Source organism: Mytilus trossulus, chromosome 3 (assembly GCF_036588685.1).
Source record: "Mytilus trossulus isolate FHL-02 chromosome 3, PNRI_Mtr1.1.1.hap1, whole genome shotgun sequence".
NCBI classification, from domain to species: domain Eukaryota; kingdom Metazoa; phylum Mollusca; class Bivalvia; order Mytilida; family Mytilidae; genus Mytilus; species Mytilus trossulus.
Window position 1 is genome coordinate 4,830,049 of NC_086375.1, and position 22,165 is coordinate 4,852,213.

A 22,165-nucleotide genomic window follows, 5' to 3' on the forward strand; every position below is an offset into this window, starting at 1 on the left:
TATACATTTATAAATAATCTGTTGTTACAACACAACAAATTAAGTATCAAGAAATTCAATAAAACTAATATTGGCACAACAAACTTGGTATAATTTTAAACAGCAAGTGGTGGTCTTATGGTAGCAGGTGCAACTAAAGTGCAGAAAGTTCATACCAAAAACTTTAAGATAGCATTATTTATTAGTATATGACCGTAACATATGCTCACCCTGAATATACATTTAATTTGCCTTGTGAAGAAAGTAATAAGATTGTTTTGTTTTATTACAGGAATATTCAGCTGGTTGACAATTAGTTTTATGACAGGTAAGATTTGAATGTACAGAATGGATAAATATGGGTATTAAATCTCATCAAATACAAGGAAATATACAATATAAAGTGCTTTAATTGGTGTTCTTTATCTGAACAGGTGGCTTAAGGTCAATGTTTTACCCAAAAAAAACCAACTTAAGATTATATTAAACAACTACAAGCAACAACTACAGAACATATTAAATATGTTGTATACCCCTGAAAACCACAAATGTCAGCATCAAAACATGCTTTTCTCCTGAATATCTATTATTGCCGTAATTTAACACTTTCTATGCCCCATCAACGATAGTAGAGGGGCATAATTATGTCACACCTGCAATAGTAGAGGGGCATTATGTTTTCTGGTCTGTACTTTCGTTTGTTCGTCCCACTACAGGTTAAAGTTTTTGGTCAGGGTAGTTTTTGATGAAGCTGAAGTCTAATCAACTTGAAACTTAGTACACATTTTCCTTTTGATATGATCTTTCTTATTACCCTAAATAAAGTTTTTTCATTCCTATTCAGGATTTTCATTAAATGTATACCTTATTCATCTTTTCAGGAGATTTTATATCGGGGAGGAATAATGTGGCAGCTTTAGACTTGGGCGGTGGATCTTCACAGATAACTTTTATACCTAATAAGCAGGTAGTACTTCAAACGTTACACATATTTATTTTAAGATATTCTTGTAACACTTTTTGGAAGATGTAATTCAAAAGTTCAAAAAAACTTTAGACAGATGAGGTAAATATGAAAGACACAGCAACCAATCAACAGAAACAAAAAATGCATATTAGGAAAAATGTAAGTTTTGACTGTTCATTTTTACATTTGAAAAATAAGGTTTAAACATTAAGGACATTAAGGTTTTGAAAATCATCAACATTTTTCAAAATTCAAAATTATCAAATCATAAGGTTTATTTCCCTGAAAGTTTGTTATATTACCTTGTTAACAGGCAATAGTTTTGAATTATTTTTCAAATGACTTTTAATATTTATATATTTAGGAGTATTTATTGTATTTTTTTTCCAGGAAACATTAGACACAGTGCCAAAAGACTTCATAAAAACAATGGAACTGTTTAAGAAGAAATTAAATTTATACACTCACAGGTAATTAGTATAATGTTAATATTGAATGATTACTTTTTTTTATCTCATGGTAGAGTAGCTTTGTAAATTGTAACATATTCTATATGAATCTTTGTGTTCAAACAAATATTGATATCCATTATAAAAACAGACCTGACACCCGGAAATGCAGTTTGACATCATTACAGCGGAGGGCAGAAAGTTTTACCCTTGGCTGTGTGTAAGTCTGTACATATGTCTGTACATCCCAAAGTTGGTTTCCGTTGGTTTCCGTTTCTCTTACTTAATTTTGCCTCAACCAAATGCTATGAACATTACACACAATGCTCATTACCACAAAATACAGAACAAGTTTGAATTTTTGTGTTCTTTAGTTATTCTCCTTTACAAATGGAAAAAATTGCTGAAATTTAGTTTGCGTTCTTCAAATTAAGTTTGTCTCTACCAATTTTTTCCTGAAATTTAGTTTGTGTTCTTTAAATTAAGTTTGCCTCCACCAAATTTTATGAAACTTATTCAAAATACTTTTTACTACAAAAATCAGATCACATACAAATTTGGGTAATGGCAATTATTACTGCTCTTCAGTTATGTCCCTTTTTAACTTTATATGATATGCAAGCGGGGGCATCATCTGTGTCCAATGGACATTTCCCCCATTTATGTAGTATCTTTCACACAACATGAAAGATAAATGATACTTGCCACTGGAATTTATGTAGAGATAGTGTTCAATTACCAAATCAATTTAATTAATCATTTTAGTATCAGCTGAAATATTTGTTGTCCTAAACTTCCAAGGGGTCTTGTTATTGTTTTGATGAGAAATTAATGAACAATACTCTTTTAAAGATTAAAACATTTGAACATTGAATTTATAGAATTAAAAATGAGTTGTGTAACCTTGGTCATGTTGAGATAGAACATAAGTCTTTATTTTGTCTTTGTTTATTACAGTTACCTAGGATACGGTTTGATGTCAACTAGATTTAAGTTATTAGGAGGAAATAAAAAAGGTAGTGTGTTTTCAACATTTTTTTCAACCATCATTCTCCAAAGATTTTTGTATTTTGAGAAAAAGATAAGAATGTATCAGGGGCGTTACTTAAACAAGTTATTTTTTTAAATTACTTATATAATTGATTTTTTATTTTAAAAATAATAAAATTACTTAATAGAGTTATTTTAATTTTCAATAGAAACATAGACTAAATGTAGTTTTCATGATTTTAAACAACATTTTATACCATAAAATAAAGAATTTATCAGATTTGAGAGGAGTATAGAGATAAAGGTTTACTTTGAAAATAATGACAAAAATATTACTTGAATAAGTTATTTAAACATTTTAGAAAAAAATATAAAAATAATATTCAGAAAAATAACTTACATAAGTTATATTTAGATTAGCCTCGTTTTCAACATTACTTTAAAGGTAGTTTTAATTGTTACTTGTTTAAGTAATGGCCCTGACTGATAATAGCATTTGTCAATTTTTCTTATGACAGATTTATGATTTAAATAAATTTGTCTGATGGAATTTCCCACCCTATCCAAAAAGTAAAATTTTAGAATTAGACAATTAAACTGTTTCACCTTCTATTGAGAATCCAGATTAATCTATCTTATTTTTCATCTTATATTAGTTTAGAAACAAATTCAGTGTCTGCATTATACTTTCAGAAAAACAACAAAAATTACAGAGTGTATGTTTACCAGCAAATATTGGATCCCTTTGGACTTTTGGTGGTGTTCCCTATAATGTCAGGTAAATATCAACTTTTGGTGGTGTTCTTGTTACTGTCAGTTAAGTATAGACTTTTTGGGTAATACTAATTATCAAATGTAACTCACTGATAACTTGATACACCAGACGTGCATTTGCATAAAACTCATCATTGACATGATCAAAATAGCCAAAGAAGTATAAAGTTGAAGAGCATTGACAAAACCAAAATTTCAAAAAGTTGTGCTAAATACAGCTAGGGTAATCTATGCCTTTGATAAGAAAATCCTTTAAATATTTAAAATATCATATCTGTACTGAAACACTAACTACCGAGCAGGGAATTACAATCTACCAGCAGCAGTTTCAACCCAGTACAAGCACATACATTCAACCCTTTATTATTCAAAGTAGCAAATTTTTTTCTTCTGAAAGTTCAAACCTATTTAAAAAAGGGAGGTTTCAGAATTCTTTTTGCAGTTAACTTTATGTCTACTTTTGTTGAGAATTGCTCTTTAAACAGTTGATGAACTGTTTTTGCTTCTTTATGTAAGTGGAAAATATCAAAGTTTATTTTGCAGTTAATAACCATTTTGTTACTTTATGTTTCAGTGGAGAATCTCAAAGTTCTTTTAACAGTTGTTACAGTGTAGTAAAAGATTTTGTAAGACAAAAGATCCAGGCTGTGCATGAATTACAGAAACATGAGATTTATGTTTTCTCTTATTTCTATGATGCTGCTGTAGATTCACAACTAATAGGTATGTATGGGAAATCCCTCATCTATTTATAAACATTTACTGGGAAATGTTATAAATAGATACATGAGATTTATGTTTTCTCTTATTTCTATGATGCTGCTGTAGATTCACAACTAATAGGTATGTATAGGGAAATCCCACATCTATTTATAACAATTAACGGGAAATGATATAAATAAATATATGAGATCTATGTTTTCTCTTATTTCTATGATGCTGCCATAGATTCACAACTTATAGGTATGTGGTCCGAGAACACAATTAATTTGTAGTGCATTTCTTTTAGAACATAAATGAAAATAAAAAAAATCCCACCTGCGCTTTCTCAAAGAAACTTTTACAGTGTGTTGTACTACTTTTGGGACAAATTACATCGAATTTATAGAAAACTTCATCTTCTCTAACTCAAAATATGGACAATTTTATGTTTAGGGCGTCTTGAAATCTTTTGACAGCTTCCGAAGTGCTCATTTTCAACCTTTTTCAGCTGGACCAAATCACTACTTTCCTTTAAAATTATGGACCCAAATTTTTTTACAGTGTAATTTCATCGCTCTACTTGCAATTTGAGTCATTGAACATGGAGAAATAAATTTGGAAGGGGTATAAAAATTAATGGCAAGTAACCCACTGTCAACACTAGGGACTATATTTGTGAACAACGAAAATCAAGGGACGACAATGGTGGTCTCGGACCATGTAGGGGGAAATCACACATTTATTTATAAACTTCTATTGGGAAATGCTATAAATAGATACATGAGATTTATGTTTTCTCTTATTTCTATGATGCTGCAGTAGATTCACAATTAAAAGGTATGTAGGGGAAATCCCACATCTATTTATATCATCTACTCGGAATGTTTGAATTCTTTGATTAATTATTCATCTGATTTCATTGGCTGGGCTTTTTTATAGATGATCGATTGATTGATATTTAAAGCCATGTTCAACACTATTGTGTTATTTCATTGTGGTCAGTTTTTATTGGTGGAGGAAGCTGAAGTGGTCAGAAAGAATCATTTATGGGCTTTCCAATGGTTACAAAAACAAGGGACCATATCTTTTTCTACACAATTATTATTGACAATACACATTGTTGTATGAACTTGGGGGAAATAAATCTATAAAGTCACATTTCAAAATTAAATCAATGGCCTAAAAGATTATTTTTCTATAAAAGAGCTTATAGAGATTTGAAATAGGTTTATAAAGTGACTGATTAATAGGAGATTAAGAAAGGTACATGTTTGTTATTAATGCTAAGATTAGTCCCCGACCAATTACATAATGTGTGGTGTTTACTTCAATAAACCTGTTATAGTTCTGCATAATCAAGAGCCACATATTATCAACTCGTTATGATAAAAATTTGGTGTAAAAATGAAATGTCCAATGATAAGGCAGGTTTTGCTATAGATGTCTTTCCTTTAAATCTGGTTTTCAAATCAGATTTTTTAATAGAAAACATAAGAGGAAAAATTATTTCCATTCTGAAAAGAGATCATTATCTTTTTGTACATTTCAACAGCTGAACAGGATGAAAAGCATAAAGGTATATTGTTAGTTTTGAAAATATATACATATACATGTATTGTATACGGTTTTGGGAATATTGAATAGGTCTTTGTGTATTAATGTGAAATATTTAAGCATGTTCTTGGGGTTTTATTATTATCAATAATGGGTAATGCATGCTATGGATACTTAATATCACATGATTAGTTTTTTGCACCATTTTTACCCCTCCCTTCTTTTTGTTTCAATTTTATAAAGAGTGCTAATAGGACAAGCTTAATTCTGTTTTATCTTACACAATAAAGCTATTGTAAATTTAGGTTAGAGATCCTTATTTGCATGGGAGAAATTTATTTAAGGAATGATTGTAATATTTTTTCTGTCTATGAAGAAATAACATAAAAAATTTGGTGCACACTAAATAACGTGTAGCGGGTTATTTAACAGTGTGCACCACATTTTTTATGTTATTTTGAATAGACAGAAAAAATATTACAGTCATTTCTTATAATTTAATTCTAAATTCCATTTTAAACCGTAGAAAACCAGGAAAAAACGTTGATGTCTACGGGCTGTGTCACCCAATCAGAAGACGCGTTACACCCAAAATTAAATTATTAATAAATATGTATGAATATTATTGTTAGGTTAAAGTGATATAACTCATGAGTGATATAAATACATAATTGAAATTTCATGTTTTCTTAACAGTTTTGTTACTTAACAAGAGTTATTTTACAAATAGTCAACACAATCAAGCAAACCGATCCAAACTCATTTTAATCAAAAGAGTTTTCAATTTTTGATTGACAACCCTTTACTGTTTCTACTCCTATTCTATAAAATTAGAAGATGCCTATTAGTCAACTCTGCACAAAAGACCAAATGATATAAAAGTTAACAATGAGAGGTCAATTTCATCCTTCAACAATAAGCAAAATCTCGCCTCCATAGTTAGCTGTAAGAGGTCCTGGAAATGTCAAATTTCAAATAATACAAATCAAAAATCCAATAGCTTCATTTAACTTTTGGCTGCAATTTTAATGTTTTCCTTTTTATTGCAGATTCAGATTTAGGTGGAAAATTGGTCGTCCAAGATTTTTTGAGGGCAGCTAAAAAAGGTATATTAGTGATTAACTTTTGAAAGAAGAATTGTGCACCTAATTGCCATAAATTATGGGGTTATTCATGATTCACATTTATCTACGAAAGACAGGAAAACATATATTACCAAGAAATTACCAAGGGGGCAATCTAAACCATAAGTCAGGGAAAGACAGTACTCATATTTTTAATCAATAAAATATATTTATGAGTTGAGTTGTCAGAATTATACAGGATTTAGTTTCAACAGGTCCTACTGTAATTGACAGAAGAAGTGCTTAAGTGTCAAGGGTAAAAACTATAGGTCAAGGAGAGTCTGATAAACTATATGACTTAAAAAAAACACCAAAAAAACAGAAAATCCACAAAACACATCACAAAGAAACTTATGATTGATCATCATAATATACTTTTGTTTTATTGTAGCTTTTGATAATCCAAGTTCAAAGAAACCCTTTCTTGGGTTAGATTTACTGTATATGTATTCATTACTACATGATGGTTACAGACTGAGGTCAAAAACAAAAGTAACCGTAAGTACAAGTTAATAAAGGTGTTTAGGAGGTCGTTAGAGGGTTAGATTTACTGTATATGTATTCATTACTACATGATGGTTACAGACTGAGGTCAAAAACAAAAGTAACCGTAAGTACAAGTTAATAAAGGTGTTTAGGAGGTCGTTAGAGGGTTAGATTTACTGTATATGTATTCATTACTACATGATGGTTACAGACTGAGGTCAAAAACAAAAGTAACCGTAAGTACAAGTTAATAAAGGTGTTTAGGAGGTCGTTAGAGGGTTAGATTTACTGTATATGTATTCATTACTACATGATGGTTACAGACTGAGGTCAAAAACAAAAGTAACCGTAAGTACAAGTTAATAAAGGTGTTTAGGAGGTCGTTAGAGGGTTAGATTTACTGTATATGTATTCATTACTACATGATGGTTACAGACTGAGGTCAAAAACAAAAGTAACCGTAAGTACAAGTTAATAAAGGTGTTTAGGAGGTCGTTAGAGGGTTAGATTTACCGTATATGTATTCATTACTACATGATGGTTACAGACTGAGGTCAAAAACAAAAGTAACCGTAAGTACAAGTTAATAAAGGTGTTTAGGAGGTCGTTAGAGGGTTAGATTTACTGTATATGTATTCATTACTACATGATGGTTACAGACTGAGGTCAAAAACAAAAGTAACCGTAAGTACAAGTTAATAAAGGTGTTTAGGAGGTCGTTAGAGGGTTAGATTTACTGTATATGTATTCATTACTACATGATGGTTACAGACTGAGGTCAAAAACAAAAGTAACCGTAAGTACAAGTTAATAAAGGTGTTTAGGAGGTCGTTAGAGGGTTAGATTTACCGTATATGTATTCATTACTACATGATGGTTACAGACTGAGGTCAAAAACAAAAGTAACCGTAAGTACAAGTTAATAAAGGTGTTTAGGAGGTCGTTAGAGGGTTAGATTTACTGTATATGTATTCATTACTACATGATGGTTACAGACTGAGGTCAAAAACAAAAGTAACCGTAAGTACAAGTTAATAAAGGTGTTTAGGAGGTCGTTAGAGGGTTAGATTTACTGTATATGTATTCATTACTACATGATGGTTACAGACTGAGGTCAAAAACAAAAGTAACCGTAAGTACAAGTTAATAAAGGTGTTTAGGAGGTCGTTAGAGGGTTAGATTTACTGTATATGTATTCATTACTACATGATGGTTACAGACTGAGGTCAAAAACAAAAGTAACCGTAAGTACAAGTTAATAAAGGTGTTTAGGAGGTCGTTAGAGGGTTAGATTTACTGTATATGTATTCATTACTACATGATGGTTACAGACTGAGGTCAAAAACAAAAGTAACCGTAAGTACAAGTTAATAAAGGTGTTCAGGAGGTCGTTAGAGGGTTAGATTTACTGTATATGTATTCATTACTACATGATGGTTACAGACTGAGGTCAAAAACAAAAGTAACCGTAAGTACAAGTTAATAAAGGTGTTTAGGAGGTCGTTAGAGGGTTAGATTTACTGTATATGTATTCATTACTACATGATGGTTACAGACTGAGGTCAAAAACAAAAGTAACCGTAAGTACAAGTTAATAAAGGTGTTTAGGAGGTCGTTAGAGGGTTAGATTTACTGTATATGTATTCATTACTACATGATGGTTACAGACTGAGGTCAAAAACAAAAGTAACCGTAAGTACAAGTTAATAAAGGTGTTTAGGAGGTCGTTAGAGGGTTAGATTTACTGTATATGTATTCATTACTACATGATGGTTACAGACTGAGGTCAAAAACAAAAGTAACCGTAAGTACAAGTTAATAAAGGTGTTTAGGAGGTCGTTAGAGGGTTAGATTTACTGTATATGTATTCATTACTACATGATGGTTACAGACTGAGGTCAAAAACAAAAGTAACCGTAAGTACAAGTTAATAAAGGTGTTTAGGAGGTCGTTAGAGGGTTAGATTTACTGTATATGTATTCATTACTACATGATGGTTACAGACTGAGGTCAAAAACAAAAGTAACCGTAAGTACAAGTTAATAAAGGTGTTTAGGAGGTCGTTAGAGGGTTAGATTTACTGTATATGTATTCATTACTACATGATGGTTACAGACTGAGGTCAAAAACAAAAGTAACCGTAAGTACAAGTTAATAAAGGTGTTTAGGAGGTCGTTAGAGGGTTAGATTTACTGTATATGTATTCATTACTACATGATGGTTACAGACTGAGGTCAAAAACAAAAGTAACCGTAAGTACAAGTTAATAAAGGTGTTTAGGAGGTCGTTAGAGGGTTAGATTTACTGTATATGTATTCATTACTACATGATGGTTACAGACTGAGGTCAAAAACAAAAGTAACCGTAAGTACAAGTTAATAAAGGTGTTTAGGAGGTCGTTAGAGGGTTAGATTTACTGTATATGTATTCATTACTACATGATGGTTACAGACTGAGGTCAAAAACAAAAGTAACCGTAAGTACAAGTTAATAAAGGTGTTTAGGAGGTCGTTAGAGGGTTAGATTTACTGTATATGTATTCATTACTACATGATGGTTACAGACTGAGGTCAAAAACAAAAGTAACCGTAAGTACAAGTTAATAAAGGTGTTTAGGAGGTCGTTAGAGGGTTAGATTTACTGTATATGTATTCATTACTACATGATGGTTACAGACTGAGGTCAAAAACAAAAGTAACCGTAAGTACAAGTTAATAAAGGTGTTTAGGAGGTCGTTAGAGGGTTAGATTTACTGTATATGTATTCATTACTACATGATGGTTACAGACTGAGGTCAAAAACAAAAGTAACCGTAAGTACAAGTTAATAAAGGTGTTTAGGAGGTCGTTAGAGGGTTAGATTTACTGTATATGTATTCATTACTACATGATGGTTACAGACTGAGGTCAAAAACAAAAGTAACCGTAAGTACAAGTTAATAAAGGTGTTTAGGAGGTCGTTAGAGGGTTAGATTTACTGTATATGTATTCATTACTACATGATGGTTACAGACTGAGGTCAAAAACAAAAGTAACCGTAAGTACAAGTTAATAAAGGTGTTTAGGAGGTCGTTAGAGGGTTAGATTTACTGTATATGTATTCATTACTACATGATGGTTACAGACTGAGGTCAAAAACAAAAGTAACCGTAAGTACAAGTTAATAAAGGTGTTTAGGAGGTCGTTAGAGGGTTAGATTTACTGTATATGTATTCATTACTACATGATGGTTACAGACTGAGGTCAAAAACAAAAGTAACCGTAAGTACAAGTTAATAAAGGTGTTTAGGAGGTCGTTAGAGGGTTAGATTTACTGTATATGTATTCATTACTACATGATGGTTACAGACTGAGGTCAAAAACAAAAGTAACCGTAAGTACAAGTTAATAAAGGTGTTTAGGAGGTCGTTAGAGGGTTAGATTTACTGTATATGTATTCATTACTACATGATGGTTACAGACTGAGGTCAAAAACAAAAGTAACCGTAAGTACAAGTTAATAAAGGTGTTTAGGAGGTCGTTAGAGGGTTAGATTTACTGTATATGTATTCATTACTACATGATGGTTACAGACTGAGGTCAAAAACAAAAGTAACCGTAAGTACAAGTTAATAAAGGTGTTTAGGAGGTCGTTAGAGGGTTAGATTTACTGTATATGTATTCATTACTACATGATGGTTACAGACTGAGGTCAAAAACAAAAGTAACCGTAAGTACAAGTTAATAAAGGTGTTTAGGAGGTCGTTAGAGGGTTAGATTTACTGTATATGTATTCATTACTACATGATGGTTACAGACTGAGGTCAAAAACAAAAGTAACCGTAAGTACAAGTTAATAAAGGTGTTTAGGAGGTCGTTAGAGGGTTAGATTTACCGTATATGTATTCATTACTACATGATGGTTACAGACTGAGGTCAAAAACAAAAGTAACCGTAAGTACAAGTTAATAAAGGTGTTTAGGAGGTCGTTAGAGGGTTAGATTTACTGTATATGTATTCATTACTACATGATGGTTACAGACTGAGGTCAAAAACAAAAGTAACCGTAAGTACAAGTTAATAAAGGTGTTTAGGAGGTCGTTAGAGGGTTAGATTTACCGTATATGTATTCATTACTACATGATGGTTACAGACTGAGGTCAAAAACAAAAGTAACCGTAAGTACAAGTTAATAAAGGTGTTTAGGAGGTCGTTAGAGGGTTAGATTTACTGTATATGTATTCATTACTACATGATGGTTACAGACTGAGGTCAAAAACAAAAGTAACCGTAAGTACAAGTTAATAAAGGTGTTTAGGAGGTCGTTAGAGGGTTAGATTTACCGTATATGTATTCATTACTACATGATGGTTACAGACTGAGGTCAAAAACAAAAGTAACCGTAAGTACAAGTTAATAAAGGTGTTTAGGAGGTCGTTAGAGGGTTAGATTTACTGTATATGTATTCATTACTACATGATGGTTACAGACTGAGGTCAAAAACAAAAGTAACCGTAAGTACAAGTTAATAAAGGTGTTTAGGAGGTCGTTAGAGGGTTAGATTTACTGTATATGTATTCATTACTACATGATGGTTACAGACTGAGGTCAAAAACAAAAGTAACCGTAAGTACAAGTTAATAAAGGTGTTTAGGAGGTCGTTAGAGGGTTAGATTTACTGTATATGTATTCATTACTACATGATGGTTACAGACTGAGGTCAAAAACAAAAGTAACCGTAAGTACAAGTTAATAAAGGTGTTTAGGAGGTCGTTAGAGGGTTAGATTTACTGTATATGTATTCATTACTACATGATGGTTACAGACTGAGGTCAAAAACAAAAGTAACCGTAAGTACAAGTTAATAAAGGTGTTTAGGAGGTCGTTAGAGGGTTAGATTTACTGTATATGTATTCATTACTACATGATGGTTACAGACTGAGGTCAAAAACAAAAGTAACCGTAAGTACAAGTTAATAAAGGTGTTTAGGAGGTCGTTAGAGGGTTAGATTTACTGTATATGTATTCATTACTACATGATGGTTACAGACTGAGGTCAAAAACAAAAGTAACCGTAAGTACAAGTTAATAAAGGTGTTTAGGAGGTCGTTAGAGGGTTAGATTTACTGTATATGTATTCATTACTACATGATGGTTACAGACTGAGGTCAAAAACAAAAGTAACCGTAAGTACAAGTTAATAAAGGTGTTTAGGAGGTCGTTAGAGGGTTAGATTTACTGTATATGTATTCATTACTACATGATGGTTACAGACTGAGGTCAAAAACAAAAGTAACCGTAAGTACAAGTTAATAAAGGTGTTTAGGAGGTCGTTAGAGGGTTAGATTTACTGTATATGTATTCATTACTACATGATGGTTACAGACTGAGGTCAAAAACAAAAGTAACCGTAAGTACAAGTTAATAAAGGTGTTTAGGAGGTCGTTAGAGGGTTAGATTTACTGTATATGTATTCATTACTACATGATGGTTACAGACTGAGGTCAAAAACAAAAGTAACCGTAAGTACAAGTTAATAAAGGTGTTTAGGAGGTCGTTAGAGGGTTAGATTTACTGTATATGTATTCATTACTACATGATGGTTACAGACTGAGGTCAAAAACAAAAGTAACCGTAAGTACAAGTTAATAAAGGTGTTTAGGAGGTCGTTAGAGGGTTAGATTTACTGTATATGTATTCATTACTACATGATGGTTACAGACTGAGGTCAAAAACAAAAGTAACCGTAAGTACAAGTTAATAAAGGTGTTTAGGAGGTCGTTAGAGGGTTAGATTTACTGTATATGTATTCATTACTACATGATGGTTACAGACTGAGGTCAAAAACAAAAGTAACCGTAAGTACAAGTTAATAAAGGTGTTTAGGAGGTCGTTAGAGGGTTAGATTTACTGTATATGTATTCATTACTACATGATGGTTACAGACTGAGGTCAAAAACAAAAGTAACCGTAAGTACAAGTTAATAAAGGTGTTTAGGAGGTCGTTAGAGGGTTAGATTTACTGTATATGTATTCATTACTACATGATGGTTACAGACTGAGGTCAAAAACAAAAGTAACCGTAAGTACAAGTTAATAAAGGTGTTTAGGAGGTCGTTAGAGGGTTAGATTTACTGTATATGTATTCATTACTACATGATGGTTACAGACTGAGGTCAAAAACAAAAGTAACCGTAAGTACAAGTTAATAAAGGTGTTTAGGAGGTCGTTAGAGGGTTAGATTTACTGTATATGTATTCATTACTACATGATGGTTACAGACTGAGGTCAAAAACAAAAGTAACCGTAAGTACAAGTTAATAAAGGTGTTTAGGAGGTCGTTAGAGGGTTAGATTTACTGTATATGTATTCATTACTACATGATGGTTACAGACTGAGGTCAAAAACAAAAGTAACCGTAAGTACAAGTTAATAAAGGTGTTTAGGAGGTCGTTAGAGGGTTAGATTTACTGTATATGTATTCATTACTACATGATGGTTACAGACTGAGGTCAAAAACAAAAGTAACCGTAAGTACAAGTTAATAAAGGTGTTTAGGAGGTCGTTAGAGGGTTAGATTTACTGTATATGTATTCATTACTACATGATGGTTACAGACTGAGGTCAAAAACAAAAGTAACCGTAAGTACAAGTTAATAAAGGTGTTTAGGAGGTCGTTAGAGGGTTAGATTTACTGTATATGTATTCATTACTACATGATGGTTACAGACTGAGGTCAAAAACAAAAGTAACCGTAAGTACAAGTTAATAAAGGTGTTTAGGAGGTCGTTAGAGGGTTAGATTTACTGTATATGTATTCATTACTACATGATGGTTACAGACTGAGGTCAAAAACAAAAGTAACCGTAAGTACAAGTTAATAAAGGTGTTTAGGAGGTCGTTAGAGGGTTAGATTTACTGTATATGTATTCATTACTACATGATGGTTACAGACTGAGGTCAAAAACAAAAGTAACCGTAAGTACAAGTTAATAAAGGTGTTTAGGAGGTCGTTAGAGGGTTAGATTTACTGTATATGTATTCATTACTACATGATGGTTACAGACTGAGGTCAAAAACAAAAGTAACCGTAAGTACAAGTTAATAAAGGTGTTTAGGAGGTCGTTAGAGGGTTAGATTTACTGTATATGTATTCATTACTACATGATGGTTACAGACTGAGGTCAAAAACAAAAGTAACCGTAAGTACAAGTTAATAAAGGTGTTTAGGAGGTCGTTAGAGGGTTAGATTTACTGTATATGTATTCATTACTACATGATGGTTACAGACTGAGGTCAAAAACAAAAGTAACCGTAAGTACAAGTTAATAAAGGTGTTTAGGAGGTCGTTAGAGGGTTAGATTTACTGTATATGTATTCATTACTACATGATGGTTACAGACTGAGGTCAAAAACAAAAGTAACCGTAAGTACAAGTTAATAAAGGTGTTTAGGAGGTCGTTAGAGGGTTAGATTTACTGTATATGTATTCATTACTACATGATGGTTACAGACTGAGGTCAAAAACAAAAGTAACCGTAAGTACAAGTTAATAAAGGTGTTTAGGAGGTCGTTAGAGGGTTAGATTTACTGTATATGTATTCATTACTACATGATGGTTACAGACTGAGGTCAAAAACAAAAGTAACCGTAAGTACAAGTTAATAAAGGTGTTTAGGAGGTCGTTAGAGGGTTAGATTTACTGTATATGTATTCATTACTACATGATGGTTACAGACTGAGGTCAAAAACAAAAGTAACCGTAAGTACAAGTTAATAAAGGTGTTTAGGAGGTCGTTAGAGGGTTAGATTTACTGTATATGTATTCATTACTACATGATGGTTACAGACTGAGGTCAAAAACAAAAGTAACCGTAAGTACAAGTTAATAAAGGTGTTTAGGAGGTCGTTAGAGGGTTAGATTTACTGTATATGTATTCATTACTACATGATGGTTACAGACTGAGGTCAAAAACAAAAGTAACCGTAAGTACAAGTTAATAAAGGTGTTTAGGAGGTCGTTAGAGGGTTAGATTTACTGTATATGTATTCATTACTACATGATGGTTACAGACTGAGGTCAAAAACAAAAGTAACCGTAAGTACAAGTTAATAAAGGTGTTTAGGAGGTCGTTAGAGGGTTAGATTTACCGTATATGTATTCATTACTACATGATGGTTACAGACTGAGGTCAAAAACAAAAGTAACCGTAAGTACAAGTTAATAAAGGTGTTTAGGAGGTCGTTAGAGGGTTAGATTTACTGTATATGTATTCATTACTACATGATGGTTACAGACTGAGGTCAAAAACAAAAGTAACCGTAAGTACAAGTTAATAAAGGTGTTTAGGAGGTCGTTAGAGGGTTAGATTTACTGTATATGTATTCATTACTACATGATGGTTACAGACTGAGGTCAAAAACAAAAGTAACCGTAAGTACAAGTTAATAAAGGTGTTTAGGAGGTCGTTAGAGGGTTAGATTTACTGTATATGTATTCATTACTACATGATGGTTACAGACTGAGGTCAAAAACAAAAGTAACCGTAAGTACAAGTTAATAAAGGTGTTTAGGAGGTCGTTAGAGGGTTAGATTTACTGTATATGTATTCATTACTACATGATGGTTACAGACTGAGGTCAAAAACAAAAGTAACCGTAAGTACAAGTTAATAAAGGTGTTTAGGAGGTCGTTAGAGGGTTAGATTTACTGTATATGTATTCATTACTACATGATGGTTACAGACTGAGGTCAAAAACAAAAGTAACCGTAAGTACAAGTTAATAAAGGTGTTTAGGAGGTCGTTAGAGGGTTAGATTTACTGTATATGTATTCATTACTACATGATGGTTACAGACTGAGGTCAAAAACAAAAGTAACCGTAAGTACAAGTTAATAAAGGTGTTTAGGAGGTCGTTAGAGGGTTAGATTTACTGTATATGTATTCATTACTACATGATGGTTACAGACTGAGGTCAAAAACAAAAGTAACCGTAAGTACAAGTTAATAAAGGTGTTTAGGAGGTCGTTAGAGGGTTAGATTTACTGTATATGTATTCATTACTACATGATGGTTACAGACTGAGGTCAAAAACAAAAGTAACCGTAAGTACAAGTTAATAAAGGTGTTTAGGAGGTCGTTAGAGGGTTAGATTTACTGTATATGTATTCATTACTACATGATGGTTACAGACTGAGGTCAAAAACAAAAGTAACCGTAAGTACAAGTTAATAAAGGTGTTTAGGAGGTCGTTAGAGGGTTAGATTTACTGTATATGTATTCATTACTACATGATGGTTACAGACTGAGGTCAAAAACAAAAGTAACCGTAAGTACAAGTTAATAAAGGTGTTTAGGAGGTCGTTAGAGGGTTAGATTTACTGTATATGTATTCATTACTACATGATGGTTACAGACTGAGGTCAAAAACAAAAGTAACCGTAAGTACAAGTTAATAAAGGTGTTTAGGAGGTCGTTAGAGGGTTAGATTTACTGTATATGTATTCATTACTACATGATGGTTACAGACTGAGGTCAAAAACAAAAGTAACCGTAAGTACAAGTTAATAAAGGTGTTTAGGAGGTCGTTAGAGGGTTAGATTTACTGTATATGTATTCATTACTACATGATGGTTACAGACTGAGGTCAAAAACAAAAGTAACCGTAAGTACAAGTTAATAAAGGTGTTTAGGAGGTCGTTAGAGGGTTAGATTTACTGTATATGTATTCATTACTACATGATGGTTACAGACTGAGGTCAAAAACAAAAGTAACCGTAAGTACAAGTTAATAAAGGTGTTTAGGAGGTCGTTAGAGGGTTAGATTTACTGTATATGTATTCATTACTACATGATGGTTACAGACTGAGGTCAAAAACAAAAGTAACCGTAAGTACAAGTTAATAAAGGTGTTTAGGAGGTCGTTAGAGGGTTAGATTTACTGTATATGTATTCATTACTACATGATGGTTACAGACTGAGGTCAAAAACAAAAGTAACCGTAAGTACAAGTTAATAAAGGTGTTTAGGAGGTCGTTAGAGGGTTAGATTTACTGTATATGTATTCATTACTACATGATGGTTACAGACTGAGGTCAAAAACAAAAGTAACCGTAAGTACAAGTTAATAAAGGTGTTTAGGAGGTCGTTAGAGGGTTAGATTTACTGTATATGTATTCATTACTACATGATGGTTACAGACTGAGGTCAAAAACAAAAGTAACCGTAAGTACAAGTTAATAAAGGTGTTTAGGAGGTCGTTAGAGGGTTAGATTTACTGTATATGTATTCATTACTACATGATGGTTACAGACTGAGGTCAAAAACAAAAGTAACCGTAAGTACAAGTTAATAAAGGTGTTTAGGAGGTCGTTAGAGGGTTAGATTTACTGTATATGTATTCATTACTACATGATGGTTACAGACTGAGGTCAAAAACAAAAGTAACCGTAAGTACAAGTTAATAAAGGTGTTTAGGAGGTCGTTAGAGGGTTAGATTTACTGTATATGTATTCATTACTACATGATGGTTACAGACTGAGGTCAAAAACAAAAGTAACCGTAAGTACAAGTTAATAAAGGTGTTTAGGAGGTCGTTAGAGGGTTAGATTTACTGTATATGTATTCATTACTACATGATGGTTACAGACTGAGGTCAAAAACAAAAGTAACCGTAAGTACAAGTTAATAAAGGTGTTTAGGAGGTCGTTAGAGGGTTAGATTTACTGTATATGTATTCATTACTACATGATGGTTACAGACTGAGGTCAAAAACAAAAGTAACCGTAAGTACAAGTTAATAAAGGTGTTTAGGAGGTCGTTAGAGGGTTAGATTTACTGTATATGTATTCATTACTACATGATGGTTACAGACTGAGGTCAAAAACAAAAGTAACCGTAAGTACAAGTTAATAAAGGTGTTTAGGAGGTCGTTAGAGGGTTAGATTTACTGTATATGTATTCATTACTACATGATGGTTACAGACTGAGGTCAAAAACAAAAGTAACCGTAAGTACAAGTTAATAAAGGTGTTTAGGAGGTCGTTAGAGGGTTAGATTTACTGTATATGTATTCATTACTACATGATGGTTACAGACTGAGGTCAAAAACAAAAGTAACCGTAAGTACAAGTTAATAAAGGTGTTTAGGAGGTCGTTAGAGGGTTAGATTTACTGTATATGTATTCATTACTACATGATGGTTACAGACTGAGGTCAAAAACAAAAGTAACCGTAAGTACAAGTTAATAAAGGTGTTTAGGAGGTCGTTAGAGGGTTAGATTTACTGTATATGTATTCATTACTACATGATGGTTACAGACTGAGGTCAAAAACAAAAGTAACCGTAAGTACAAGTTAATAAAGGTGTTTAGGAGGTCGTTAGAGGGTTAGATTTACTGTATATGTATTCATTACTACATGATGGTTACAGACTGAGGTCAAAAACAAAAGTAACCGTAAGTACAAGTTAATAAAGGTGTTTAGGAGGTCGTTAGAGGGTTAGATTTACTGTATATGTATTCATTACTACATGATGGTTACAGACTGAGGTCAAAAACAAAAGTAACCGTAAGTACAAGTTAATAAAGGTGTTTAGGAGGTCGTTAGAGGGTTAGATTTACTGTATATGTATTCATTACTACATGATGGTTACAGACTGAGGTCAAAAACAAAAGTAACCGTAAGTACAAGTTAATAAAGGTGTTTAGGAGGTCGTTAGAGGGTTAGATTTACTGTATATGTATTCATTACTACATGATGGTTACAGACTGAGGTCAAAAACAAAAGTAACCGTAAGTACAAGTTAATAAAGGTGTTTAGGAGGTCGTTAGAGGGTTAGATTTACTGTATATGTATTCATTACTACATGATGGTTACAGACTGAGGTCAAAAACAAAAGTAACCGTAAGTACAAGTTAATAAAGGTGTTTAGGAGGTCGTTAGAGGGTTAGATTTACTGTATATGTATTCATTACTACATGATGGTTACAGACTGAGGTCAAAAACAAAAGTAACCGTAAGTACAAGTTAATAAAGGTGTTTAGGAGGTCGTTAGAGGGTTAGATTTACTGTATATGTATTCATTACTACATGATGGTTACAGACTGAGGTCAAAAACAAAAGTAACCGTAAGTACAAGTTAATAAAGGTGTTTAGGAGGTCGTTAGAGGGTTAGATTTACTGTATATGTATTCATTACTACATGATGGTTACAGACTGAGGTCAAAAACAAAAGTAACCGTAAGTACAAGTTAATAAAGGTGTTTAGGAGGTCGTTAGAGGGTTAGATTTACTGTATATGTATTCATTACTACATGATGGTTACAGACTGAGGTCAAAAACAAAAGTAACCGTAAGTACAAGTTAATAAAGGTGTTTAGGAGGTCGTTAGAGGGTTAGATTTACTGTATATGTATTCATTACTACATGATGGTTACAGACTGAGGTCAAAAACAAAAGTAACCGTAAGTACAAGTTAATAAAGGTGTTTAGGAGGTCGTTAGAGGGTTAGATTTACTGTATATGTATTCATTACTACATGATGGTTACAGACTGAGGTCAAAAACAAAAGTAACCGTAAGTACAAGTTAATAAAGGTGTTTAGGAGGTCGTTAGAGGGTTAGATTTACTGTATATGTATTCATTACTACATGATGGTTACAGACTGAGGTCAAAAACAAAAGTAACCGTAAGTACAAGTTAATAAAGGTGTTTAGGAGGTCGTTAGAGGGTTAGATTTACTGTATATGTATTCATTACTACATGATGGTTACAGACTGAGGTCAAAAACAAAAGTAACCGTAAGTACAAGTTAATAAAGGTGTTTAGGAGGTCGTTAGAGGGTTAGATTTACTGTATATGTATTCATTACTACATGATGGTTACAGACTGAGGTCAAAAACAAAAGTAACCGTAAGTACAAGTTAATAAAGGTGTTTAGGAGGTCGTTAGAGGGTTAGATTTACTGTATATGTATTCATTACTACATGATGGTTACAGACTGAGGTCAAAAACAAAAGTAACCGTAAGTACAAGTTAATAAAGGTGTTTAGGAGGTCGTTAGAGGGTTAGATTTACTGTATATGTATTCATTACTACATGATGGTTACAGACTGAGGTCAAAAACAAAAGTAACCGTAAGTACAAGTTAATAAAGGTGTTTAGGAGGTCGTTAGAGGGTTAGATTTACTGTATATGTATTCATTACTACATGATGGTTACAGACTGAGGTCAAAAACAAAAGTAACCGTAAGTACAAGTTAATAAAGGTGTTTAGGAGGTCGTTAGAGGGTTAGATTTACTGTATATGTATTCATTACTACATGATGGTTACAGACTGAGGTCAAAAACAAAAGTAACCGTAAGTACAAGTTAATAAAGGTGTTTAGGAGGTCGTTAGAGGGTTAGATTTACTGTATATGTATTCATTACTACATGATGGTTACAGACTGAGGTCAAAAACAAAAGTAACCGTAAGTACAAGTTAATAAAGGTGTTTAGGAGGTCGTTAGAGGGTTAGATTTACTGTATATGTATTCATTACTACATGATGGTTACAGACTGAGGTCAAAAACAAAAGTAACCGTAAGTACAAGTTAATAAAGGTGTTTAGGAGGTCGTTAGAGGGTTAGATTTACTGTATATGTATTCATTACTACATGATGGTTACAGACTGAGGTCAAAAACAGAAGTAACCGTAAGTACAAGTTAATAAAGGTGTTTAGGAGGTCGTTAGAGGGTTAGATTTACTGTATATGTATTCATTACTACATGATGGTTACAGACTGAGGTCAAAAACAGAAGTAACCGTAAGTACAAGTTAATAAAGGTGTTTAGGAGGTCGTTAGAGGGTTAGATTTACTGTATATGTATTCATTACTACATGATGGTTACAGACTGAGGTCAAAAACAAAAGTAACCGTAAGTACAAGTTAATAAAGGTGTTTAGGAGGTCGTTAGAGGGTTAGATTTACTGTATATGTATTCATTACTACATGATGGTTACAGACTGAGGTCAAAAACAAAAGTAACCGTAAGTACAAGTTAATAAAGGTGTTTAGGAGGTCGTTAGAGGGTTAGATTTACTGTATATGTATTCATTACTACATGATGGTTACAGACTGAGGTCAAAAACAAAAGTAACCGTAAGTACAAGTTAATAAAGGTGTTTAGGAGGTCGTTAGAGGGTTAGATTTACTGTATATGTATTCATTACTACATGATGGTTACAGACTGAGGTCAAAAACAAAAGTAACCGTAAGTACAAGTTAATAAAGGTGTTTAGGAGGTCGTTAGAGGGTTAGATTTACCGTATATGTATTCATTACTACATGATGGTTACAGACTGAGGTCAAAAACAAAAGTAACCGTAAGTACAAGTTAATAAAGGTGTTTAGGAGGTCGTTAGAGGGTTAGATTTACTGTATATGTATTCATTACTACATGATGGTTACAGACTGAGGTCAAAAACAAAAGTAACCGTAAGTACAAGTTAATAAAGGTGTTTAGGAGGTCGTTAGAGGGTTAGATTTACTGTATATGTATTCATTACTACATGATGGTTACAGACTGAGGTCAAAAACAAAAGTAACCGTAAGTACAAGTTAATAAAGGTGTTTAGGAGGTCGTTAGAGGGTTAGATTTACTGTATATGTATTCATTACTACATGATGGTTACAGACTGAGGTCAAAAACAAAAGTAACCGTAAGTACAAGTTAATAAAGGTGTTTAGGAGGTCGTTAGAGGGTTAGATTTACTGTATATGTATTCATTACTACCCTCATGAAAAAATAGTGTCTGAATTCTGTCTGACAAGTATTCTTAATTTTTCTTATTTTTTTCTGAATAATGTCTGAATAGCTAAAAATGTGTTCATTAATGCAAATGTCTGAATTTTTACTGGATTTCGGACTATTATGGAAAAATTCAGAATTTTCATTCGCACATTCAGACAGGAATCAGAAAACCATTCAGACAAAAATCAGAATAGCATTCAGACAAAAATCAGAATTATGTAAGAATGAATTAAGGCAATATTCAGAATGAATTCAGAAAAATCTGAATTTAATCAGAAAGATTAAGAAATAATCAGACACATTCAAAAATATCCAGATAACATTCAGAAATATCCAGACAACATTCAGATGGATTCAGACAGAT

The 22,165-nt window shown here is 32.5% G+C and overlaps 1 protein-coding gene across 1 annotated transcript in view; it reads left to right on the forward strand.

Annotated features, from left to right (window-relative positions):
* The window catches only part of LOC134709897 (ectonucleoside triphosphate diphosphohydrolase 5-like), a 29,151-nt gene extending 7,100 nt beyond the window's left edge, over positions 1–22,051 (forward strand). The window contains exons 6-14 of the mRNA XM_063570024.1: positions 272–307; positions 861–946; positions 1,337–1,416; positions 2,353–2,411; positions 3,079–3,163; positions 3,734–3,882; positions 6,465–6,521; positions 6,931–7,038; positions 21,957–22,051. Coding sequence (XP_063426094.1) covers positions 272–307; positions 861–946; positions 1,337–1,416; positions 2,353–2,411; positions 3,079–3,163; positions 3,734–3,882; positions 6,465–6,521; positions 6,931–7,038; positions 21,957–22,051 — 755 coding nt within the window. The remainder of the gene's footprint in view (positions 1–271; positions 308–860; positions 947–1,336; positions 1,417–2,352; positions 2,412–3,078; positions 3,164–3,733; positions 3,883–6,464; positions 6,522–6,930; positions 7,039–21,956) is intronic.
* Positions 22,052–22,165: the final 114 nt, after the last annotated feature.